This window comes from Pelophylax lessonae, assembly GCF_965119305.1.
Source record: "Pelophylax lessonae genome assembly, chromosome: 8".
In the NCBI taxonomy this organism is placed as follows: Eukaryota; Metazoa; Chordata; class Amphibia; order Anura; family Ranidae; genus Pelophylax; species Pelophylax lessonae.
In genome coordinates, this window is record NC_138775.1 from 204,867,407 (window position 1) to 204,894,485 (window position 27,079).

The window sequence follows — 27,079 nt, forward strand, 5'->3', positions numbered from 1 at the left end:
CCCGCCCCCATCGGCGCAGCCTCACCCGCCCCCATCGGCGCAGCCTCACCCGCCCCCATCGGCGCAGCCTCACCAGCGTCCATCCGCGCAGCCTCACCAGCCCCCATCGGCGCAGCCTCACCAGCCCCCATCGGCGCAGCCTCACCCGCCCCCATCGGCGCAGCCTCACCCGCCCCCATCGGCGCAACCTCACCAGCCCCCATCGGCGCAGCCTCACCAGCCCCCATCGGCGCAGCCTCACCAGCCCCCATCGGCGCAGCCTCACCCGCCCCCATCGGCGCAGCCTCACCCGCCCCCATCGGCGCAGCCTCACCCGCCCCCATCGGCGCAGCCTCACCCGCCCCCATCTGCGCAGCCTCACCAGCCCCCATCAGCGCAGCCTCACCAGCGTCCATCCGCGCAGCCTCACCAGCGTCCATCCGCGCAGCCTCACCAGCGTCCATCCGCGCAGCCTCACCCGCCCCCATCGGCGCAGCCTCACCCGCCCCCATCGGCGCAGCCTCACCAGCCCCCATCGGCGCAGCCTCACCCGCCCCCATCGGCGCAGCCTCACCAGCCCCCATCGGCGCAGCCTCACCCGCCCCCATCGGCGCAGCCTCACCAGCCCCCATCGGCGCAGCCTCACCAGCGTCCATCCGCGCAGCCTCACCAGCCCCCATCGGCGCAGCCTCACCCGCCCCCATCGGCGCAGCCTCACCCGCCCCCATCGGCGCAGCCTCACCAGCCCCCATCGGCGCAGCCTCACCAGCGTCCATCCGCGCAGCCTCACCAGCGTCCATCCGCGCAGCCTCACCAGCGTCCATCCGCGCAGCCTCACCCGCCCCCATCGGCGCAGCCTCACCAGCCCCCATCGGCGCAGCCTCACCAGCGTCCATCCGCGCAGCCTCACCAGCGTCCATCCGCGCAGCCTCACCAGCGTCCATCCGCGCAGCCTCACCCGCCCCCATCGGCGCAGCCTCACCCGCCCCCATCTGCGCAGCCTCACCAGCCCCCATCAGCGCAGCCTCACCAGCGTCCATCCGCGCAGCCTCACCAGCGTCCATCCGCGCAGCCTCACCCGCCCCCATCGGCGCAGCCTCACCAGCCCCCATCGGCGCAGCCTCACCCGCCCCCATCGGCGCAGCCTCACCCGCCCCCATCGGCACAGCCTCACCCGCCCCCATCGGCGCCGCCTCACCAGCGCCCATCGGCGCAGCCTCACCAGCCCCCATCGGCGCAGCCTCACCCGCCCCCATCGGCGCAGCCTCACCAGCCCCCATCGGCGCAGCCTCACCAGCCCCCATCGGCGCAGCCTCACCAGCCCCCATCGGCGCAGCCTCACCCGCCCCCATCTGCGCAGCTTCACCAGCCCCCATCGGCGCAGCCTCACCAGCCCCCATCGGCGCAGCCTCACCCGCCCCCATCTGCGCAGCCTCACCAGCCCCCATCCGCGCAGCCTCACCAGCGTCCATCCGCGCAGCCTCACCAGCGTCCATCCGCGCAGCCTCACCAGCGTCCATCCGCGCAGCCTCACCAGCGTCCATCCGCGCAGCCTCACCCGCCCCCATCGGCGCAGCCTCACCAGCCCCCATCGGCGCAGCCTCACCAGCCCCCATCGGCGCAGCCTCACCAGCCCCCATCGGCGCAGCCTCACCCGCCCCCATCGGCGCAGCCTCACCCGCCCCCATCGGCGCAGCCTCACCCGCCCCCATCGGCGCAGCCTCACCAGCCCCCATCAGCGCAGCCTCACCAGCGCAGCCTCACCAGCCCCCATCGGCGCAGCCTCACCAGCCCCCATCGGCGCAGCCTCACCAGCGTCCATCCGCGCAGCCTCACCAGCGTCCATCCGCGCAGCCTCACCAGCGTCCATCCGCGCAGCCTCACCAGCGTCCATCCGCGCAGCCTCACCAGCGTCCATCCGCGCAGCCTCACCAGCGTCCATCCGCGCAGCCTCACCCGCCCCCATCGGCGCAGCCTCACCAGCCCCCATCGGCGCAGCCTCACCAGCCCCCATCGGCGCAGCCTCACCCGCCCCCATCGGCGCAGCCTCACCCGCCCCCCATCGGCGCAGCCTCACCAGCCCCCATCGGCGCAGCCTCACCAGCCCCCATCGGCGCAGCCTCACCAGCCCCCATCGGCGCAGCCTCACCCGCCCCCATCGGCGCAGCCTCACCCGCCCCCATCGGCGCAGCCTCACCCGCCCCCATCTGCGCAGCTTCACCAGCCCCCATCGGCGCAGCCTCACCAGCCCCCATCGGCGCAGCCTCACCCGCCCCCATCAGCGCAGCCTCACCAGCGTCCATCCGCGCAGCCTCACCAGCGTCCATCCGCGCAGCCTCACCAGCGTCCATCCGCGCAGCCTCACCCGCCCCCATCGGCGCAGCCTCACCCGCCCCCATCGGCGCAGCCTCACCAGCCCCCATCGGCGCAGCCTCACCCGCCCCCATCGGCGCAGCCTCACCAGCCCCCATCGGCGCAGCCTCACCAGCCCCCATCGGCGCAGCCTCACCAGCCCCCATCGGCGCAGCCTCACCAGCCCCCATCGGCGCAGCCTCACCAGCCCCCATCGGCGCAGCCTCACCAGCGTCCATCCGCGCAGCCTCACCAGCGTCCATCCGCGCAGCCTCACCAGCGTCCATCCGCGCAGCCTCACCAGCGTCCATCCGCGCAGCCTCACCCGCCCCCATCGGCGCAGCCTCACCAGCCCCCATCGGCGCAGCCTCACCAGCCCCCATCGGCGCAGCCTCACCCGCCCCCATCGGCGCAGCCTCACCCGCCCCCATCGGCGCAGCCTCACCCGCCCCCATCGGCGCAGCCTCACCAGCCCCCATCGGCGCAGCCTCACCAGCGTCCATCCGCGCAGCCTCACCAGCGTCCATCCGCGCAGCCTCACCAGCGTCCATCCGCGCAGCCTCACCAGCGTCCATCCGCGCAGCCTCACCCGCCCCCATCGGCGCAGCCTCACCAGCCCCCATCGGCGCAGCCTCACCAGCCCCCATCGGCGCAGCCTCACCCGCCCCCATCGGCGCAGCCTCACCCGCCCCCATCGGCGCAGCCTCACCCGCCCCCATCGGCGCAGCCTCACCAGCCCCCATCGGCGCAGCCTCACCAGCGTCCATCCGCGCAGCCTCACCAGCGTCCATCCACGCAGCCTCACCAGCGTCCATCCGCGCAGCCTCACCAGCGTCCATCCGCGCAGCCTCACCAGCGTCCATCCGCGCAGCCTCACCCGCCCCCATCGGCGCAGCCTCACCAGCCCCCATCGGCGCAGCCTCACCCGCCCCCATCGGCGCAGCCTCACCCGCCCCCATCGGCGCCGCCTCACCCGCCCCCATCGGCGCCGCCTCACCAGCGCCCATCGGCGCAGCCTCACCAGCCCCCATCGGCGCAGCCTCACCAGCCCCCATCGGCGCAGCCTCACCAGCCCCCATCGGCGCAGCCTCACCCGCCCCCATCGGCGCAGCCTCACCCGCCCCCATCGGCGCAGCCTCACCCGCCCCCATCGGCGCAGCCTCACCAGCCCCCATCGGCGCAGCCTCACCAGCCCCCATCGGCGCAGCCTCACCAGCGTCCATCCGCGCAGCCTCACCAGCGTCCATCCGCGCAGCCTCACCAGCGTCCATCCGCGCAGCCTCACCCGCCCCCATCGGCGCAGCCTCACCAGCCCCCATCGGCGCAGCCTCACCAGCCCCCATCGGCGCAGCCTCACCAGCCCCCATCGGCGCAGCCTCACCCGCCCCCATCGGCGCAGCCTCACCCGCCCCCATCGGCGCAGCCTCACCCGCCCCCATCGGCGCAGCCTCACCAGCCCCCATCGGCGCAGCCTCACCAGCCCCCATCGGCGCAGCCTCACCAGCGTCCATCCGCGCAGCCTCACCAGCGTCCATCCGCGCAGCCTCACCAGCGTCCATCCGCGCAGCCTCACCCGCCCCCATCGGCGCAGCCTCACCAGCCCCCATCGGCGCCGCCTCACCCGCCCCCATCGGCGCCGCCTCACCAGCGCCCATCGGCGCAGCCTCACCAGCCCCCATCGGCGCAGCCTCACCAGCCCCCATCGGCGCAGCCTCACCAGCCCCCATCGGCGCAGCCTCACCCGCCCCCATCGGCGCAGCCTCACCCGCCCCCATCGGCGCAGCCTCACCCGCCCCCATCGGCGCAGCCTCACCAGCCCCCATCGGCGCAGCCTCACCAGCCCCCATCGGCGCAGCCTCACCAGCGTCCATCCGCGCAGCCTCACCAGCGTCCATCCGCGCAGCCTCACCAGCGTCCATCCGCGCAGCCTCACCCGCCCCCATCGGCGCAGCCTCACCAGCCCCCATCGGCGCAGCCTCACCAGCCCCCATCGGCGCAGCCTCACCAGCCCCCATCGGCGCAGCCTCACCCGCCCCCATCGGCGCAGCCTCACCCGCCCCCATCGGCGCAGCCTCACCCGCCCCCATCGGCGCAGCCTCACCAGCCCCCATCGGCGCAGCCTCACCAGCCCCCATCGGCGCAGCCTCACCAGCGTCCATCCGCGCAGCCTCACCAGCGTCCATCCGCGCAGCCTCACCAGCGTCCATCCGCGCAGCCTCACCCGCCCCCATCGGCGCAGCCTCACCAGCCCCCATCGGCGCAGCCTCACCAGCCCCCATCGGCGCAGCCTCACCCGCCCCCATCTGCGCAGCTTCACCAGCCCCCATCGGCGCAGCCTCACCAGCCCCCATCGGCGCAGCCTCACCCGCCCCCATCCGCGCAGCCTCACCAGCCCCCATCCGCGCAGCCTCACCAGCGTCCATCCGCGCAGCCTCACCAGCGTCCATCCGCGCAGCCTCACCAGCGTCCATCCGCGCAGCCTCACCCGCCCCCATCGGCGCAGCCTCACCAGCCCCCATCGGCGCAGCCTCACCAGCCCCCATCGGCGCAGCCTCACCCGCCCCCATCGGCGCAGCCTCACCCGCCCCCATCGGCGCAGCCTCACCCGCCCCCATCGGCGCAGCCTCACCAGCCCCCATCGGCGCAGCCTCACCAGCGCAGCCTCACCAGCCCCCATCGGCGCAGCCTCACCAGCGTCCATCCGCGCAGCCTCACCAGCGTCCATCCGCGCAGCCTCACCAGCGTCCATCCGCGCAGCCTCACCAGCGTCCATCCGCGCAGCCTCACCAGCGTCCATCCGCGCAGCCTCACCAGCGTCCATCCGCGCAGCCTCACCAGCGTCCATCCGCGCAGCCTCACCCGCCCCCATCGGCGCAGCCTCACCAGCCCCCATCGGCGCAGCCTCACCAGCCCCCATCGGCGCAGCCTCACCCGCCCCCATCGGCGCAGCCTCACCCGCCCCCATCGGCGCAGCCTCACCAGCCCCCATCGGCGCAGCCTCACCAGCCCCCATCGGCGCAGCCTCACCAGCCCCCATCGGCGCAGCCTCACCAGCCCCCATCGGCGCAGCCTCACCCGCCCCCATCGGCGCAGCCTCACCCGCCCCCATCTGCGCAGCTTCACCAGCCCCCATCGGCGCAGCCTCACCAGCCCCCATCGGCGCAGCCTCACCAGCCCCCATCGGCGCAGCCTCACCCGCCCCCATCAGCGCAGCCTCACCAGCGTCCATCCGCGCAGCCTCACCAGCGTCCATCCGCGCAGCCTCACCAGCGTCCATCCGCGCAGCCTCACCCGCCCCCATCGGCGCAGCCTCACCCGCCCCCATCGGCGCAGCCTCACCAGCCCCCATCGGCGCAGCCTCACCAGCCCCCATCGGCGCAGCCTCACCCGCCCCCATCGGCGCAGCCTCACCAGCCCCCATCGGCGCAGCCTCACCAGCCCCCATCGGCGCAGCCTCACCAGCCCCCATCGGCGCAGCCTCACCAGCCCCCATCGGCGCAGCCTCACCAGCGTCCATCCGCGCAGCCTCACCAGCGTCCATCCGCGCAGCCTCACCAGCGTCCATCCGCGCAGCCTCACCCGCCCCCATCGGCGCAGCCTCACCAGCCCCCATCGGCGCAGCCTCACCAGCCCCCATCGGCGCAGCCTCACCCGCCCCCATCGGCGCAGCCTCACCCGCCCCCATCGGCGCAGCCTCACCCGCCCCCATCGGCGCAGCCTCACCAGCCCCCATCGGCGCAGCCTCACCAGCGTCCATCCGCGCAGCCTCACCAGCGTCCATCCGCGCAGCCTCACCAGCGTCCATCCGCGCAGCCTCACCAGCGTCCATCCGCGCAGCCTCACCCGCCCCCATCGGCGCAGCCTCACCAGCCCCCATCGGCGCAGCCTCACCCGCCCCCATCGGCGCAGCCTCACCCGCCCCCATCGGCACAGCCTCACCCGCCCCCATCGGCACAGCCTCACCCGCCCCCATCGGCGCCGCCTCACCAGCGCCCATCGGCGCAGCCTCACCAGCCCCCATCAGCGCAGCCTCACCAGCGCAGCCTCACCAGCCCCCATCGGCGCAGCCTCACCAGCCCCCATCGGCGCAGCCTCACCAGCCCCCATCGGCGCAGCCTCACCAGCCCCCATCGGCGCAGCCTCACCAGCCCCCATCGGCGCAGCCTCACCAGCGTCCATCCGCGCAGCCTCACCAGCGTCCATCCGCGCAGCCTCACCAGCGTCCATCCGCGCAGCCTCACCAGCGTCCATCCGCGCAGCCTCACCAGCGTCCATCCGCGCAGCCTCACCAGCGTCCATCCGCGCAGCCTCACCAGCGTCCATCCGCGCAGCCTCACCCGCCCCCATCGGCGCAGCCTCACCCGCCCCCATCTGCGCAGCCTCACCAGCCCCCATCAGCGCAGCCTCACCAGCGTCCATCCGCGCAGCCTCACCAGCGTCCATCCGCGCAGCCTCACCAGCGTCCATCCGCGCAGCCTCACCAGCGTCCATCCGCGCAGCCTCACCCGCCCCCATCGGCGCAGCCTCACCAGCCCCCATCGGCGCAGCCTCACCAGCGTCCATCCGCGCAGCCTCACCAGCCCCCATCGGCGCAGCCTCACCCGCCCCCATCGGCGCAGCCTCACCCGCCCCCATCGGCGCAGCCTCACCAGCCCCCATCGGCGCAGCCTCACCAGCCATCGGCGCAGCCTCACCCGCCCCCATCGGCGCAGCCTCACCAGCCCCCATCGGCGCAGCCTCACCAGCCCCCATCGGCGCAGCCTCACCAGCCCCCATCGGCGCAGCCTCACCCGCCCCCATCGGCGCAGCCTCACCCGCCCCCATCGGCGCCGCCTCACCCGCCCCCATCGGCGCCGCCTCACCCGCGCCCATCGGCGCAGCCTCACCAGCCCCCATCGGCGCAGCCTCACCCGCCCCCATCGGCGCAGCCTCACCAGCCCCCATCGGCGCAGCCTCACCCGCCCCCATCGGCGCAGCCTCACCAGCCCCAATCGGCGCAGCCTCACCAGCCCCCATCGGCGCAGCCTCACCAGCGTCCATCCGCGCAGCCTCACCAGCGTCCATCCGCGCAGCCTCACCAGCGTCCATCCGCGCAGCCTCACCAGCGTCCATCCGCGCAGCCTCACCAGCGTCCATCCGCGCAGCCTCACCCGCCCCCATCGGCGCAGCCTCACCAGCCCCCATCGGCGCAGCCTCACCAGCCCCCATCGGCGCAGCCTCACCCGCCCCCATCGGCGCAGCCTCACCCGCCCCCATCGGCGCAGCCTCACCCGCCCCCATCGGCGCAGCCTCACCAGCCCCCATCGGCGCAGCCTCACCAGCGTCCATCCGCGCAGCCTCACCAGCGTCCATCCGCGCAGCCTCACCAGCGTCCATCCGCGCAGCCTCACCAGCGTCCATCCGCGCAGCCTCACCAGCGTCCATCCGCGCAGCCTCACCCGCCCCCATCGGCGCAGCCTCACCCGCCCCCATCGGCGCAGCCTCACCCGCCCCCATCGGCACAGCCTCACCCGCCCCCATCGGCGCCGCCTCACCAGCGCCCATCGGCGCAGCCTCACCAGCCCCCATCAGCGCAGCCTCACCAGCGCAGCCTCACCAGCCCCCATCGGCGCAGCCTCACCAGCCCCCATCGGCGCAGCCTCACCAGCCCCCATCGGCGCAGCCTCACCAGCCCCCATCGGCGCAGCCTCACCAGCCCCCATCCGCGCAGCCTCACCAGCGTCCATCCGCGCAGCCTCACCAGCGTCCATCCGCGCAGCCTCACCCGCCCCCATCGGCGCAGCCTCACCCGCCCCCATCTGCGCAGCCTCACCAGCCCCCATCAGCGCAGCCTCACCAGCGTCCATCCGCGCAGCCTCACCAGCGTCCATCCGCGCAGCCTCACCAGCGTCCATCCGCGCAGCCTCACCCGCCCCCATCGGCGCAGCCTCACCAGCCCCCATCGGCGCAGCCTCACCAGCGTCCATCCGCGCAGCCTCACCAGCCCCCATCGGCGCAGCCTCACCCGCCCCCATCGGCGCAGCCTCACCCGCCCCCATCGGCGCAGCCTCACCCGCCCCCATCGGCGCAGCCTCACCAGCCCCCATCGGCGCAGCCTCACCAGCCATCGGCGCAGCCTCACCCGCCCCCATCGGCGCAGCCTCACCAGCCCCCATCGGCGCAGCCTCACCAGCCCCCATCGGCGCAGCCTCACCCGCCCCCATCGGCGCAGCCTCACCCGCCCCCATCGGCGCCGCCTCACCCGCCCCCATCGGCGCCGCCTCACCCGCGCCCATCGGCGCAGCCTCACCAGCCCCCATCGGCGCAGCCTCACCCGCCCCCATCGGCGCAGCCTCACCAGCCCCCATCGGCGCAGCCTCACCAGCCCCCATCGGCGCAGCCTCACCAGCCCCCATCGGCGCAGCCTCACCCGCCCCCATCGGCGCAGCCTCACCCGCCCCCATCGGCGCAGCTTCACCAGCCCCCATCGGCGCAGCCTCACCAGCCCCCATCGGCGCAGCCTCACCAGCCCCCATCGGCGCAGCCTCACCAGCCCCCATCGGCGCAGCCTCACCCGCCCCCATCGGCGCAGCCTCACCCGCCCCCATCGGCGCAGCCTCACCCGCCCCCATCGGCGCAGCCTCACCCGCCCCCATCGGCGCAGCCTCACCCGCCCCCATCTGCGCAGCCTCACCAGCCCCCATCAGCGCAGCCTCACCAGCGTCCATCCGCGCAGCCTCACCAGCGTCCATCCGCGCAGCCTCACCAGCGTCCATCCGCGCAGCCTCACCCGCCCCCATCGGCGCAGCCTCACCAGCCCCCATCGGCGCAGCCTCACCCGCCCCCATCGGCGCAGCCTCACCAGCCCCCATCAGCGCAGCCTCACCAGCGCAGCCTCACCAGCCCCCATCGGCGCAGCCTCACCAGCGTCCATCCGCGCAGCCTCACCAGCCCCCATCGGCGCAGCCTCACCCGCCCCCATCGGCGCAGCCTCACCCGCCCCCATCGGCGCAGCCTCACCCGCCCCCATCGGCGCAGCCTCACCAGCCCCCATCGGCGCAGCCTCACCAGCCCCCATCGGCGCAGCCTCACCAGCGTCCATCCGCGCAGCCTCACCAGCGTCCATCCGCGCAGCCTCACCAGCGTCCATCCGCGCAGCCTCACCCGCCCCCATCGGCGCAGCCTCACCAGCCCCCATCGGCGCAGCCTCACCAGCCCCCATCGGCGCAGCCTCACCAGCCCCCATCGGCGCAGCCTCACCCGCCCCCATCGGCGCAGCCTCACCCGCCCCCATCGGCGCAGCCTCACCCGCCCCCATCGGCGCAGCCTCACCAGCCCCCATCCGCGCAGCCTCACCAGCGTCCATCCGCGCAGCCTCACCAGCGTCCATCCGCGCAGCCTCACCAGCGTCCATCCGCGCAGCCTCACCCGCCCCCATCGGCGCAGCCTCACCAGCCCCCATCCGCGCAGCCTCACCAGCGTCCATCCGCGCAGCCTCACCAGCGTCCATCCGCGCAGCCTCACCAGCGTCCATCCGCGCAGCCTCACCCGCCCCCATCGGCGCAGCCTCACCCGCCCCCATCTGCGCAGCCTCACCAGCCCCCATCAGCGCAGCCTCACCAGCGTCCATCCGCGCAGCCTCACCAGCGTCCATCCGCGCAGCCTCACCAGCGTCCATCCGCGCAGCCTCACCCGCCCCCATCGGCGCAGCCTCACCAGCCCCCATCGGCGCAGCCTCACCCGCCCCCATCGGCGCAGCCTCACCCGCCCCCATCGGCGCAGCCTCACCCGCCCCCATCGGCGCCGCCTCACCAGCGCCGCCTCACCAGCGCCCATCGGCGCAGCCTCACCAGCCCCCATCGGCGCAGCCTCACCAGCCCCCATCGGCGCAGCCTCACCAGCCCCCATCGGCGCAGCCTCACCAGCCCCCATCGGCGCAGCCTCACCCGCCCCCATCGGCGCAGCCTCACCCGCCCCCATCTGCGCAGCTTCACCAGCCCCCATCGGCGCAGCCTCACCAGCCCCCATCGGCGCAGCCTCACCAGCCCCCATCGGCGCAGCCTCACCAGCCCCCATCGGCGCAGCCTCACCAGCCCCCATCGGCGCAGCCTCACCCGCCCCCATCGGCGCAGCCTCACCCGCCCCCATCGGCGCAGCCTCACCAGCCCCCATCGGCGCAGCCTCACCAGCCCCCATCGGCGCAGCCTCACCAGCCCCCATCGGCGCAGCCTCACCCGCCCCCATCGGCGCAGCCTCACCCGCCCCCATCGGCGCAGCCTCACCCGCCCCCATCGGCGCAGCCTCACCCGCCCCCATCTGCGCAGCCTCACCAGCCCCCATCAGCGCAGCCTCACCAGCGTCCATCCGCGCAGCCTCACCAGCGTCCATCCGCGCAGCCTCACCAGCGTCCATCCGCGCAGCCTCACCCGCCCCCATCGGCGCAGCCTCACCAGCCCCCATCGGCGCAGCCTCACCCGCCCCCATCGGCGCAGCCTCACCCGCCCCCATCGGCGCAGCCTCACCCGCCCCCATCGGCGCCGCCTCACCAGCGCCCATCGGCGCAGCCTCACCAGCCCCCATCGGCGCAGCCTCACCAGCCCCCATCGGCGCAGCCTCACCAGCCCCCATCGGCGCAGCCTCACCAGCCCCCATCGGCGCAGCCTCACCAGCCCCCATCGGCGCAGCCTCACCCGCCCCCATCGGCGCAGCCTCACCCGCCCCCATCTGCGCAGCTTCACCAGCCCCCATCGGCGCAGCCTCACCAGCCCCCATCGGCGCAGCCTCACCAGCCCCCATCGGCGCAGCCTCACCAGCCCCCATCGGCGCAGCCTCACCAGCCCCCATCGGCGCAGCCTCACCCGCCCCCATCGGCGCAGCCTCACCCGCCCCCATCGGCGCAGCCTCACCCGCCCCCATCGGCGCAGCCTCACCCGCCCCCATCGGCGCAGCCTCACCCGCCCCCATCGGCGCAGCCTCACCCGCCCCCATCGGCGCAGCCTCACCCGCCCCCATCGGCGCAGCCTCACCAGCCCCCATCGGCGCAGCCTCACCAGCCCCCATCGGCGCAGCCTCACCCGCCCCCATCGGCGCAGCCTCACCCGCCCCCATCGGCGCAGCCTCACCAGCCCCCATCGGCGCAGCCTCACCCGCCCCCATCGGCGCAGCCTCACCCGCCCCCATCGGCGCAGCCTCACCAGCCCCCATCGGCGCAGCCTCACCAGCCCCCATCGGCGCAGCCTCACCCGCCCCCATCGGCGCAGCCTCACCCGCCCCCATCGGCGCAGCCTCACCAGCCCCCATCGGCGCAGCCTCACCAGCCCCCATCAGCGCAGCCTCACCAGCGCAGCCTCACCAGCCCCCATCGGCGCAGCCTCACCAGCCCCCATCGGCGCAGCCTCACCAGCCCCCATCAGCGCAGCCTCACCAGCCCCCATCGGCGCAGCCTCACCAGCCCCCATCGGCGCAGCCTCACCCGCCCCCATCGGCGCAGCCTCACCAGCGCAGCCTCACCAGCCCCCATCGGCGCAGCCTCACCAGCCCCCATCGGCGCAGCCTCACCCGCCCCCATCGGCGCAGCCTCACCCGCCCCCATCGGCGCAGCCTCACCCGCCCCCATCGGCGCAGCCTCACCCGCCCCCATCGGCGCAGCCTCACCAGCCCCCATCGGCGCAGCCTCACCAGCCCCCATCGGCGCAGCCTCACCAGCCCCCATCGGCGCAGCCTCACCAGCCCCCATCGGCGCAGCCTCACCAGCCCCCATCGGCGCAGCCTCACCAGCCCCCATCGGCGCAGCCTCACCAGCCCCCATCGGCGCAGCCTCACCCGCCCCCATCGGCGCAGCCTCACCCGCCCCCATCTGCGCAGCCTCACCAGCCCCCATCAGCGCAGCCTCACCAGCGTCCATCCGCGCAGCCTCACCAGCGTCCATCCGCGCAGCCTCACCAGCGTCCATCCGCGCAGCCTCACCCGCCCCCATCGGCGCAGCCTCACCCGCCCCCATCGGCGCAGCCTCACCCGCCCCCATCGGCGCAGCCTCACCCGCCCCCATCGGCGCAGCCTCACCAGCCCCCATCGGCGCAGCCTCACCCGCCCCCATCGGCGCAGCCTCACCCGCCCCCATCGGCGCAGCCTCACCAGCCCCCATCGGCGCAGCCTCACCAGCCCCCATCGGCGCAGCCTCACCCGCCCCCATCGGCGCAGCCTCACCCGCCCCCATCGGCGCAGCCTCACCCGCCCCCATCGGCGCAGCCTCACCCGCCCCCATCTGCGCAGCTTCACCAGCCCCCATCAGCGCAGCCTCACCAGCCCCCATCAGCGCAGCCTCACCAGCGCCCATCAGCGCAGCCTCACCAGCGCCCATCAGCGCAGCCTCACCAGCGCCCATCAGCGCAGCCTCACCAGCGCCCATCAGCGCAGCCTCACCAGCGCCCATCAGCGCAGCCTCACCAGCGCCCATCAGCGCAGCCTCACCAGCACCCATCAGCGCAGCCTCATTAGCGCAAATCAGTGCAGAAAGAAAATTACCAAATTGCAAAATTTAACAGAAACTAAGAGCAGCCTCATCATGCGCCCATCAGTGCAGCCTCATTACTGCAAATCAGTGAAGAAGGAAAATTACCTGTTTGCAAAATTTTAAATAAGAAATATGTTTTAATAAAAAAATTTTTTTCTAAATGTTTGCTCTTTTTTTTATTATTATTTTTTTTTTTTTTTCGTTTAGCAAAGAGTAAAGAAAAAAAAAAAAACTCAGTGGTGATTAAATACCACCAAAAGAAAGCTGTGTGAAAAAAAAACATAATTTCATATGTATACAGTGTTGCATGACTGCACAAATGTCATCCAAAGTGCGACAGAAAGGGGGTGAAAGTGTCCAATAGGCAAATGGTTAATATAAATACTACAGGCTACAGGAGATGGCAGAAGCCTATTGCTTTATTTGTAACAGACATGCATTTAATTGGCTGTATCAAGGTCCACTGCACGGGTTTTCTACGGCATACTAAGGTCAATCCGCTTGTTCCTCCATTGATTAGTTACATGTAGGAAGGTTTTGGCCTCAAACCCTCCTTAGAAGCAACAATGTTACACTTTCACAAGCATTTTTATTACTAGGAATGATTACAGTGATAAAGAATAGAAAGGGCTAAGGCAGTGTGTTGGTAAAGTTAGTGGGGGTTGGGCACTGGGATCAAGGATTAGGGATGACGGCACAGATTCTCTAAACACCTGGTTGCAGCAGCAGCGATTGATTGCTTTGGCTATAAAGTGGTCTTCTGTTTGGGGGTTTATATACACAAGTCCAACTTTTCATAAAAGAAACAGCAATTCTGTCTTAATTTGCAGCATGAACCTTTTGTCCTTGGATAGAAGTATTTGTTTGCTTGAAGCTTAAACAGCCCACAGATTGCAGGCACAGAGAACAATGTCATGTCTGAGAAATAGAGCGCACATAGGCGTATGAACGGTCTGCAGACAAAGAACACAAATTGCAGTAACAGCGCTCTTGGGTTATCAGGCTTATCATTTTCTTACATTGATTTCGACGCGAACAAAAAAGTAATATTGATTTATCTACCGTGTTTTGTTCTCGTTCTTCTTTGACATTTTTTTAAATATTACACTCGCCCCTGTAGCTTCTTAGCAATATGTAAAAAGATTGCTGGACTTGAGATTGAAGCGCTTTGCTTGGAACCAGAACATGTAATAATATCGAGTTGTAGGGCTAGCTCACATTGCCGTATGTAATTATCAAAGCTTATTAAATCCTCCGTGGATTTATCAAGCGATGCCATGCATTTTGTGATGCTGTAGAGAAAATCAACATATAATGCTCCGCAAACCCTTCCCCAAAATGCTGGAACTCCAGTTTAGGAAACATGCAAATCAGCTTTACAGGCATTAGAAAGAGTCCAAAGGTTAATAAAGTGCCCGTTCACACCAGAACGCGGTACGGGAAACCTGCGTTCCGCACACATTTCCCACACTGCATTCAGAACGCACTGCAGCTGTGATCAGCAGGGTGTCAATGTTAGGATAATGACACCCCAAACACAGTGGGCTTGCCTGGACCAGATAGCTTGGTGCAGAAGTACCATGTGATTTGGTTGTACTGGGTTTAACCACTTCCCATCAGGAGGAAGTCCTCTGGATTCAGTGATAATACAGTGGTTATACCAGAATGATTCCTGCGCCTACAGGAAGTATACCCCTAGGTTAAAATGTCCAAATTGTGCCCAATTAGCCATTTTTCCTCCCTGGTGTCATGTGACTCATTATTGCTACAAGGCCTCTGGTGTGAATGGGGAGCAGGTGTGTTAAATTTAGTGTTATCGTTCTCGCTTTCCAATACTGGTCACTGGAAGTTCAAAATGGCACTTCATGGCAAAGAACTCTCCGAGGATCTGAAAAAGAGAATTGTTGCTCTACATAAAGATGGCCTAGGCTATAAGAAGATTTCCAAGACCCTGAATCTGAGCTGCAGCACAGCGGCCAAGACCATACAGCAGTTTACCAGGACAGGTTCCACTCAGAACAGGCCTCGCCACGGTCGACCAAAGAAGTTGAGTGCAAGTGCTCAGCATCATACTCAGAGGTTGTCTTTGGGAAATAGACGTATGAGTGCTGCCAGAATTGCTGCAGAGGTTGAAGGGGTGGGGCAGCCTGTCAGTGCTCAGACCATATGCCGCACACTGCATCAAATTGGTCTGCATGGCTGTCGTTCCAAAAGGAAGCCTCTTCTAAAGATGATGCACAAGAAAGCCTGCAAACAGTTTGCTGAAGACAAGCAGACTAAGGGCATGGATTACTGGAACCATGTCCTTGGGTCTGATGAGACTGAGATAAACTTATTTGGTTCAGATGGTGTCAAGCGTGTGTGGTGGCAACCAGGTGAGGAATAGTCTGGAGCTGCATGAGCGCTGCTAGCACTGGGAGGTACAGTTCATTGGGGAAACCGTTAATGCCAACATGTGCTGTGACATACTGAAGCAGAGCATGATCCCCTCCCTTTGGAGACTGAGCCGCAGGGCAGTATTCCAACATGATAATGACCCCAAACACACCTCCAAGAAGACCATTGCCTTGCTAAAGAAGCTGAGGGTAAAGGTGATGGACTGGTCAAGCATGTCTACAGACGTAAACCCTATTGAGCATCTGTGGGGCATCCTCAAAAGGAAGATGGAGGAGCGCAAGGTCTCTAACATCCACCAGCTCTGTGATGTCATCATGGAGGAGTGGAAGAGGACTCCAGTGGCAACCTGTGAAGCTCTGGTGAACTTCATGCCCAAGAGGGTTAAGGCAGTGCTGGAAAATAATGGTGGCCACACAAAATATTACTTTGGACCCAATTTGGACATTTTAACTTAGGGGTGTAGAAGCATGAGATTAATGCCTGGTACACACGGGGAGAGTTTTTTCTTTTAACCCAGCGGATTGATCGCTGTACTTACACAAGCGATATTAGTACAGTGATCTTCCCCGCTGAGCTATTGTGCTCTGACAGGGGGACTGTGCCCCACGCCTACCCCCTCCCCTACCCTGCCAGAACACATTGATCAGGGCTCATAGCCATTGGATACAACCGATTTCTGTCATGCTGGCTGCTGTACACACTGGCTGAATGTCGGGCAGTTTCTGCTGAACCGGCTGATTATTGGCCTCTGTGTACCAGCCTTAACATTCCTTACTTTTCACCCTTACAGGGTAGCTCCACTTTCCTTGGGAAAAAAAGCAAATAAGAAAAAAATATAGCATATACATTTGCTATACAAGCCATATTGTAATTATTAAAAATGACCTTTTCTTTTCAATCTGCAGCGCTATGTAATTTTCTGTAAAATTCAATGCATTATAGTTGCCTGGAGACCTTCCATACACAGTTGGCATACAGAACACCCCGAGAAATGCCAGTTTCTGCTTGTTCAATCGGCTCACTGAGAAGTCTTCACTAAGATACAAGTTACATTTTAGGCATCCTCTGCAACAAAAATGTAATTTTTGGTGAGATATTGCCAAAGGGTTAGTCACTTCTAAAAGGAATGCTGATACATCAACTTTCCTCACTGCAAGTGATTCAGCTGAATAATTATGAAAAAGTCACTCCTATTCAGATTCACTCTGCACACAACAAACGGCTATTTCTTCAGGACAGAAACAGGTAGGAATCGTCAATAACGTTTTTAAAAATCTCTGCAATGTATATACTGTAGATCACCCAGAGGGGATTGCGGTTTTCACAACAAAAGTGAAATTACTCCTTATCATACCCAACCTTCCAAACAGAGCATTTACCTAACACCTGAATTTAACTAACATTCAGCCCCCATTAGAGCTCTGCTATGCAGTCTGCCCAGTGCTGCATAGTATTGCTTGGAAGTCTTTCCAGCCAGCCACTGTGCTCCCTGCACATCTGTGCCATGGTCTCCATAGAGGCTTTAAAGAAATTCATGGCATAGAGGGTACATTGCCCAGCTGGGAGGATTGGCACACAATGCTGTATAGCACCAGGCAAGCTATACAAGGAAGACCTCTATACCAGGTAAGTATAACCTATACAAAAACAATTTTCAAGATGGGCATGCTAAACATATATGCATAGTTTTTTGGTGGAAACATTTTTAGCCTAGGACAAGGGTGCCAACCTTTTGAAGAGCGAGGGTCACTTAAGCAACCTGGTAACTGGTCGTGGGCCACAAGTAATGGAGCGGGCGGATGGCAGGTCTGTGTCAACTCTGCATATGGAGAGCGGACACCGACAAAGCCCGCTCTACTTTATGGGCCCTCCGATCTGATCCGCCCAGACAGAAGAGGACAGATCACCTTCTGTTTTTTTTTTTTTTTTATAGCAGGTTGGATTGGAGGTAGGTGGATGTAAATGGACACAAGTTCACCATAGAGGTGAATGAGTCCCCCTGAAAAACGGATGGACTGACCCAATTGGACCAATCGCATGAAAGGGTACTAAGGATGCTTTCACACTGATGCGCCGCAGGTTACCCGCATCACAAGTTCAGTGAAGTGCACGTGTGGCTTTCCTGCAGGTTAGCTGCACTTTGCCATAGAATTATAACCATTATATCCTGCAGGTGTCGTACACTTTCTGAAACTGCACCAAATCTCCTGCATTCAGGAGTTTTGGTGCACTTTCAGAAAGAGCACCAAATTCACAGGTAATAAGAAAAGTCTATGGCTCAGTGCAGGTAACCCATCTGCGGATCAGTCTGAAAGCAGCATAGAGTAACCAGTGCAGAGCTAGAACATATATGCCCATTGCTATTGGTTTTACTGATTTTAAATAAAAGAAAAACTGACCTGTAAACAGAATCTTCACTTTAGGGATCGCCGGCTGTTGCTGTCCTAGGCAGAGTGCATTTGGTATTACTTCGCCAGTGGCGGTAGCCGGCACTATACAGGAAGCATTGGCCCTGCTCTCTACTGCAGCCACATGCTTCCTCTAGTGCAGGCTCCATTTTCAACACTGATGCTCTGGGATGGTGAGTCGGGAATGTGGCCTGCGGGCCAGCAGTTGGGCACCCCTGGTCTAGGACTATGTCAAATCATTTTCATCATTTAACAATATATTCCTGTAGTTGCAAAGTCGGAAGGTTTTTTTTATCTTAATGCATTCTTTGCATTAGGATAAAAAAAAAAACTGTGTTTAGCAGCCTCCCCAGCAGCACCTAATACTTACCTGAGGTCCACGAGTCCCTCGGCTGTCCGGGACTCTCCCTCCTGATTGGCTGTGACACAGCCCTGGTGCCAATGGCTCCCATGGCTGTCAATTAAAGTCAGTTACCCAATCAGGAGAGTGAGGGGGCGGGGCTGAATGGCAAATCAGTGTCTTAATGGACACAGGGAGCTGCAGCTCGGCCTGGGTGTCCCCATAGCAAGCTGCTTTCTGTGGGGGCACTCGATTGGAGGGAGGAGCCAGGATCAGGAATGAGGGAGGGAATGAAAAGAGGAGGATCCAGATTGCTCTGTGCAAAACCAAATGCACAAAGGAGGTAAGTATAATGTTTGTTATTTTTATTTATTTATTTATTTTTTTTAAACAAGACTTTACAATCACTTTAAGAAAAATTCAAGGGGCTGACTTAGGCTAAGTTCACATGTAGGCGTTTTGGGGTGTTTTTGGGGAGTTTTTCTGCTCTAGGATCAGCTCAAAAAACCCCAAGACAAATCCTATTCATTTCAATAGCCCCTGTTCACATCTGAGCGTTTTGACGTTTTAAGCAAAACGCCCAACGCTCAAAAAAGTACATGAGCTTCTTTTTGGGCAGATTACAGGCGGTTTTATTTTTTTCCATTGGTCACTAGTCAATCTAAAAACGCCTCAACAAAATGCTTGAACAAAACGCCTGTAAAACGTCTGTAAAACGCCTGTAGAAACGCCCATAAAAACACCTGGAAAAAACGCCTGTAAATAGCAACGCCAAGATGTGAACTTAGCCTTAAATAGGATTTACTTGGCACTTAATATTCTATTTATTCATTATCACTACTTTCCTCTCATTAAATCCTTCTTTTTAATAACTTATTATCCAATTTATCCTTTGAAAACTCATTAAACCAAACTATCTTTTACACACTTAAAACATTATGTACTGCAAATAATAATAATATAGATTGAACAGTTCAAACAAATGGGGAAATAATTCTTTGACATCTTATCGGTATTTAAAAAAAAAAAAAAAACTATATTCACAGCCAATAATCCAGTAATATAAAATTATTCTAGATAAGTATGTTTTACCACTTTATAATCACAAAAGAGAACAATGTTTTTGGATTCACAAATATCCACAATTGGGAGTGCAATTATGAAAATCATGCACAGTTCTAACTTGCAATAGTTTATCTATATTAAAGGGCCTTTTCACCATTAATTGCACTCTCTTCTCTTTCTACATCACAAATCATTGTCCTTTTTTCATGCACAGTACAGGTCCCTCTCAAAAAATTAGCATATTGTGATAAAGTTCATTATTTTCTGTAATGTACTGATAAACATTAGACTTTCATATATTTTAGATTCATTACACACAACTGAAGTAGTGCAAGCCTTTTATTGTTTTAATATTGATGATTTTGGCATACAGCTCATGAAAAACCAAAATTCCTATCTCAAGAAATTAGCATATCATGAAAAGGTTCTCTAAACTAGCTATTAACCTAATCATCTGAATCAACTAATTAACTCTAAACACCTGCAAAAGATTCCTGAGGCTTTTAAAAACTCCCAGCCTGGTTCATTACTCAAAACCGCAATCATGGGTAAGACTGCCGACCTGACTGCTGTCCAGAAGGCCATCATTGACACCCTCAAGCAAGAGGGTAAGGCACAGAAAGAAATTTCTGAACGAATAGGATGTTCCCAGAGTGCTGTATCAAGGCACCTCAGTGGGAAGTCTGTGGGAAGGAAAAAGTGTGGCCGAAAACGCTGCACAACGAGAAGAGGTGACCGGACCCTGAGGAAGATTGTGAAGAAGGACCGATTCCAGACCTTGGGGGACCTGCGGAAGCAGTGGACTGAGTCTGGAGTAGAAACATCTAGAGCCACCGTGTACAGGCGTGTGCAGGAAATGGGCTTCAGGTGCCGCATTCCCCAGGTCAAGCCACTTTTGAACCAGAAACAGCGGCAGAAGCGCCTGACCTGGGCACTGGACTGTTGCTCAGTGGTCCAAAGTACTTTTTTCGGATTAAAGCAAATTTTGCATGTCATTCGGAAATCAAGGTGCCAGAGTCTGGAGGAAGACTGGGGAGAGGGAAATGCTAAAATGCCTGAAGTCCAGTGTCAAGCACCCACAGTCAGTGATGGTCTGGGGTGCCATGTCAGCTGCTGGTGTTGGTCCACTGTGTTTTATCAAGGGCAGGGTCAATGCAGCTAGCTATCAGGAGATTTTGGAGCACTTCATGCTTCCATCTGCTGAAAAGCTTTATGGAGATGAAGATTTCATTTTTCAGCACAACCTGGCACCTGCTCACAGTGCCAAAACCACTGGTAAATGGTTTACTGACCATGGTATTACTGTGCTCAATTGGCCTGCCAACTCTCCTGACCTGAACCCCATAGAGAATCTGTGGGATGTTGTGAAGAGAAAGTTGAGAGACAGACCCAACACGCTATCGAAGCATCCTGGGCCTCCATAACACCTCAGCAGTGCCACAGGCTGATTGCCTCCATGCCACGCCGCATTGAAGCAGTCATTTCTGCAAAAGGATTCCCGACCAAGTATTGAGTGCATAACTGAACATAATTATTTGAAGGTTGACTTTTTTTGTATTAAAAACACTTTTTTTTTTATTGGTCGGATGAAATATGCTAATTTTTTGAGATAGGAATTTTGGTTTTTCATGAGCTGTATGCCAAAATCATCAATATTAAAACAATAAAAGTCTTGCACTACTTCAGTTGTGTGTAATGAATCTAAAATATATGAAAGTCTAATGTTTATCAGTACATTACAGAAAATAATGAACTTTATCACAATATGCTAATTTTTTGAGAGGGACCTGTATATAGCTTATTTTTTCTCCTCCACCCTTTGACTTCCTCATTCTCATTTAGGCAGGAGTGACAAACCCTTGGCCACCCACAGCTTTCTAGAATATTCATATCACTCATCCCAGAAGGCTGCAGGTTAGTAAGTGTCAATATGTCACCTATGGCTACAGGCCGGTGCTCTGCATCTTAGCAAAGACATGTTAAGTAATGCAACGAGGCCAATGTGAGGCAAGGCCTCAGGTACTCACAAACCTGAGCATGCTTATGCTGATGAGGGTTTTAGGAGACCGAGTCAACTGTAGGTGGGCAATGAAGGGGACCAGAGTTCCATGTGGCGCTTCAAGGGCAGGAACAGCAGCAGGAAGTTGCTTCCTTCAGGCTGGCTGATAGGAAAGAGAGCACTAAGTGTGCGCAGCATTCAACTCAGTGGGTGTCTAGAGTTTTTTTTTTTTCCCTGCCTCTAAACTCCCCTACATGTTAGCCTATGTATCCATACACACACACAGACTTTTAGCTGCGCTTAGTGGCAGTAGAGTTTAGAGGCAGAAAAAACAACCCCACTGCCACTGCATCCAGGAGCAGCAGAGTTTGGGCAGAAGAAACACTGGACATGTGTAAACGCGAGATAACGCTAGGCGCGTTTAGCAGTTGAGCATGAATTCATTTTAATGGCCAGAATAAATTATTCTGGCCAATAAAATGAATGCCCAAACGCTTGATGCAGGTAAACATATTACACAATTTTACAAGTGTCAAGCACTTTTTTTTTTTTTTTGCCAAAACACTGGTGCCACTGGCAGCTTCTAGGAGAGTTTAGAAATGGTTCAGTGTGCATGAGGCCTTAAGCCTGGGTTCACACTACTGCGATGCGGTAACCAGAGCGATTCCAATGCGGTTTCCCGCATCGCATCTCCCTTACAGGCAGTTCTCACTGCTCTCTGCGAACTGCTACGAGTGACAATACAAAGTTAATGACACCCCCAGATCGGTTCGCAGATTGCAGTGCAAACTGTGAATTTAGGCAGGAATCAAATCACATTGGGTATGAACATCCATGCGATTCGATTCCAGTACGGGAAAAAAAAAGGTTCATGCAGTATTTTCATGCGAATGTAATGCAAGTTCAGCCATACAAACTGTATGGCTCAATTTGCATCGCAGACATCGCATGTTATCTGCACAGCAATACAGCGCGAATCACACGTGATGTCTGTGTTCACAATAGCTTTCTCTTTGTGTGGAAGCAGTGGTCTCTCTGAAGAGTGCCAACGCCCCCCTTGCTGAGTCAGATCCACTGCTCTGCAACAAAGCTGACCATCTCTGCTGACTGGAGAGCACGGTCTGGGACTCTGCAGGAGATCTGTCAGACCTCTGCAGAGAGACCACAGAGAGCCTTGGTCCTTCTCATCTGAAAGTAGGGGACGGGTTTTTCTACTCAAGCTGTGGCTGCTTTTTTAAAAAAACAAGCCATAAGGTGTTGCACACCTTTTGTTTTGGAATGCATTTACCTACTTTAAAACTGAAGGTCCAATGGGGATTAAAGTGTAAAGGGAGGAGGTTTTTTACCTTAATGTATTCTTTGCATTAAGATAAAAAAAAAACCTTCTTTGTGCAGCAGCTCCCCTCATACTTACCTGAGCCCATCTAGAGCCAGCAATGTTTCAGCAGGGTCTTGGCTGCCCGGGACTCCACTCCTCATTGGCTGAGACAGCAGCGGGGCACCATTGGCTCCCGCTGCTGTCAAAGTCAGCCAGCCAATGAGAACAGAAAGGGGGTGGGGCTGGGCTGCAGCTCCATGTCTGAATGGACACAGTAACTGGGACTAAGCTCGGGTGCCCCCATAGCAAGCTGCTTGTTGTGGGGGCACTCAGCAGGAGGGAGGGACCAGGAGCACTGAAGAGGGACCTGAGAAGAGGAGGATCTGGACTGCTCTGTGCAAAACCAACTGGACAAAGGAGGTAAGCCTAACATGTTTGTTATTTTTAACTAAAAAAAAAAACACGAGACTTTATATTCACTGTAAAACAGATTTTTTTATGCAACTTATGTAAGTAACTGAGAGTGACTTGGTATCAGCTATGCAGTATCAGACTAGGAGAGAGAGGGGACAGCACAGGGAACGTCTGTCTGTCTGCGGTGGTGTTATCTGCCTGGCTGTGATGGGGCTACATACATCTCCGAATTGAATGAATAGAAAAGCAATTTGTTTGCAAGGCTTTTGATTGACTGGAGTTCAGCTTTAATACCTCAGTGTAGAAAATGGCATCAAGCCAGTTACCTGCAAAACAGTCAGAACGCAGGTATCCGACGGGAACCCATGGGTTTACTTTCCGTAATAATGAAATATGTTAACAAGCCGGTTAGACCTAGAATGATTTATGTTAAGTGGGCTTTGATTGCTGGCTATTTTAATTTACAGATCACGTTGCAGGCAGAAGGGTACCCAGCTGCAAGTTTCTGGGCTGGGCATATTTCTCCCATGCAGATTTAGATTTCTATATTGCAAAACTGGCGTACATAAGAGTAAAGCTGTCAGTCCCCAGTTACCAAACAGGCTATGGCACAACAATGTAACCTAAACGTGTGAATAAGAATAAAACACAATAAAAACAATGTAAATAGGAGCAGAGTTCTGGGTTTCACCATTATTTTTAATGTCACCCCCCCCCCACCCCCCCCTTTGTGCAAATTCTTATTTCTTCAGCACAGATTACAGTGATAAGATAGTTAATTAACAAGGTAAGCTGGATTTATCTTCCTACCAGCATTCCGAGCTGTGGCCGCAGAAGAACGGGATCTGAAGCCAAAGTTTCTCTGGAGCACAGTCAGATCCTCCAGCTGCTACACATTCATCAAAGGTCTGCAAGACAGATAAAGATGTACTGTTGGATATAAATTCCAGCAGAAGGCATAATAAACAGCTTCCCCTCTCTTACAGGGATCCTTCTCTATCGACTTACAATATTTCTAAAGGTAAACAGGTTAAATATTGACAGATGAGCCTTATGAATTTTTCAGAGATATACTGTCCTAATGCCAGCGGTTTCATTATTTGTATCAGGCTACAACGCTCCAGGCATGATTTAGGACACTGTTACCAATAGTAATCAAATGGCAATGCATCTGAAAGATGAAACCTGACAGGTTGCTACAAACGAAAATGGTCCAAAAATGGAGCGATTGTCCTTAAACTTTATGAACATGAAGAGTTAAAGTTCTAGCCAGATCTCTTTGTAAGTATTGGATTGAACGTGGAAGTTTGGTCCAATGTCAGGTAATTATTGTGGTCTGTGTCCCCACTGAAACCCACCCTCTCTTTCCAGTGGTCGTGGTCACCAGGACTAAGCGTATTGGTGAATTTTTTCTACAGTTGTCACCTGAACAGGACAAAAGAGGAACTCTTCAGGTACCGATTCCTGTTCTGGGGTCAACTAAGGTAAGATCTCTCCCTAGCTTTGTAGGCATTTCTTCAAAATACACCTGACCAGGTGTTTTTAACCATTTCCAATTATATTCTATTAAAAAAACTTATCACTTTAGATCTATTTTAAGGGTTACTAAACCCACAAAAAAGTAAAATCAGTAAAATCAGTCGGTATATGCAGGAAAGCATGCTTGTTATACTCACTGTGGAATCTAAGGGGTTAATCTTCTGCATTGTGTAAAAAGGTTGTTTTTCTTCTTTTACGGTCCCCAATTCATATGTTTATTGAACAGAGCCTTGGGGGCACTCTGCACATGCTCAGTTTAGTTAGCATTGCTGGTAAGTTTTTTTTTTTTTGGAGGACGCATTTGATTTGCACAAGGCCAATTAGCACTGTCGAGACAGAGGGTCAGGGGTCATGCAGCCACATAGGACTCCTCCTACAAGCTTTAACCAGTGCTTGACTGGACACTGATAGAAGTCACAAGACTGCTATATACTGTACTGCTGATGAGAAAAGTATTTAGCAGTTTATATTTACTAAAATTATTGCATTTCCATGTTCTGTGTACTGTGCGAGACCAGATATAGTGAATGTAGTGTTCTGAGTTTAGTAACACTATAAATCAGATTTGTTGCTATGGGGCTTTACTATAGCTGCAGTTTCCACATAAGCCTTTGTGAATGAAAACATAGATACACATAGAACACCAATATGTACCACAGTACTGAAAAGTTAGACAACATACAAGTAACATGTCATTAAAGTGGATGTAACTGCTGAAGGTTTTTTTACCTTAATGCATTCTTTGCATTAAGGTAAAAAACCGTCTGCACGTAGCCCCTATGCATTAAGGTAAAAAACCGTCTACCTGAGCCTGAACTCAATCCAGTGCTGTGCACGAGAGCAGAGGCTCTGTCCGCTCTCTCCCTCATCATTGGCCCAGAGACAGCAGCAGGAGCCATTGGCTCCCGCTGCTGTCAATCACAGCCAGTGACGAGAGAGTGGGGGGCGGGGCAGAATTACGCTCTGTGTGTCTATGGAGACACACAATTAAACATTTTAAAAGGCAAAAAAAAAAAAAAAAAAAACTTGTTTGTGGTTACCTTTTTATCTCCCTGCTTCCTCCTTCGTAGGCCTGGCCTATAGTCATCTCCAAAACGCAGGAAGTAGTAGTATGAAACAAGCCTCTCTATAGGATCCCTAATTACATTGATATAAATAGGCTTCTTCTTGACGCCAAATCTGAAATTTAAAAAGTTAAAATGTTAACTAAAGCTGAACCATAATCATATGGAGCATTCCATGTAATGCTGCTGGACTTTTTTTGATTTTATTTTTCTAAAAAGGTCAACCTGTGTTATTTCTTTACTTGTAATACAGATCTAGGGAAGGGATTTAGGAAAACAGGCTGCATGGTCTACACCTGGAATATTGCTATAGATGAGAGATGGGGTACCAGTGGCTGCACAGTTCTAAAATCACAGGGGCTCTGTATATAAGTGGCCAGACTTGTATACAAGATGTCAATAGCGGAAAGAGCAGGTGATTCAAAATAAAAATAAAAAATGACAACATAACTAAGCATCAGGAATATAAATATGTATCTACCAGGGAGGCTACAGATCAACCTAAGGAGGTTAACTCCACCTTTTGCATGTTGTCAGATATTACACCTGTATTTAGGTACACCGTATGTAGTACTCAATGGAACGCAAGTGTGGTGATCATTGCAGGAAAAGTCCACTGACATTTTCTCCAGCCCTCCATAACTGAAAGTCAGTATCTCTTTATAAACATAGAGCTGGAGAAAGAATCTACAGGAGCCTTGCATTGCACCAGCGATCCACTGATCGCAAAATAAATAAATAATAAAAAAAAGTAATTCCAAAAAAATAATGAATGCACTTTTTTCCTGCAAATGTGTGCATTTATTAATACTTTTTTTTTGTAAAAGGTGGGCTCAGCCTTTAAAGCAGTATCTAGATAGATTGATAGAAACGTGGACAGCAAGCAAATTGATCTAGAAATGGGATGGGGATCATTAAGTAGACGTCCCCTGCAAAAATGACCAATTGGATAGGCATGGGAAAAAAAGGCTGGTGACATTAGATAAAGAAAAAACAGAGGGAATTGTGGGACTTTTGAGGTGCCTAGAAAATTATTATTTATTATACAGGATTTATATAGCGCCAACAGTTTGCGCAGCGCTTTACAATGTGAGGGAAGACAATACAGTTACAATACAGTTCAAAACAGGAGGAACAAGAGGGCCCTGCTCGTTAGAGCTTAAATGCAACAATTATATAACCATAGAGACTTTATTATAATAAAGTAGAAAAGTTTTATTTAATGTCAAAGGTTTAAAAGACACTTTACATAAGAATATATGCTGTATGCTGTATAAGATCATTTTACAAAAGTTGGTCCATTAAGCTTACAAATGACCGTTTTCGCCGGAGTGGCTTCTTCAGAAATTAAGCGTAGATGTAAATCCCACTATCAAATAAACATACATAATCAATATATTTAATTGCATATAAGTAAACTTTTCTACCATATTATATTAAAGTCTCCATGGTTATATAATTGTTGCATTTTCTAGACACCTCAAAAGTCCCACAATTCCCTCTGTTCTTTCCACATACACAGGGATGTCCAATTAGGATACTTAATTGGCACCATCTACGAAAACTTTTTGTATTAGATAAAGAAAAGTTAATTTGTGAAATTTTCTATACTGTTGAATTTATACTGCACAGAAAGTGATCTCAAATAAGATATAAACATTGTGTCTCCCCAGTATAAACACTAGAGGGCACTGTTTTATAACATCTATAAC

The 27,079-nt window shown here is 57.6% G+C and overlaps 1 protein-coding gene across 1 annotated transcript in view; it reads right to left on the reverse strand.

The window, feature by feature from the left end:
- Nucleotides 1–27,079, reverse strand: part of HS2ST1 (heparan sulfate 2-O-sulfotransferase 1) — a 282,142-nt gene that overhangs the window by 17,233 nt on the left and 237,830 nt on the right. Inside the window, exons 4-5 of the mRNA XM_082265932.1 lie at nucleotides 25,344–25,482; nucleotides 23,575–23,672 (exon numbers count right to left, since the gene is read on the reverse strand). Of these exons, the coding sequence (XP_082122058.1) occupies nucleotides 23,575–23,672; nucleotides 25,344–25,482 (237 nt within the window). The remainder of the gene's footprint in view (nucleotides 1–23,574; nucleotides 23,673–25,343; nucleotides 25,483–27,079) is intronic.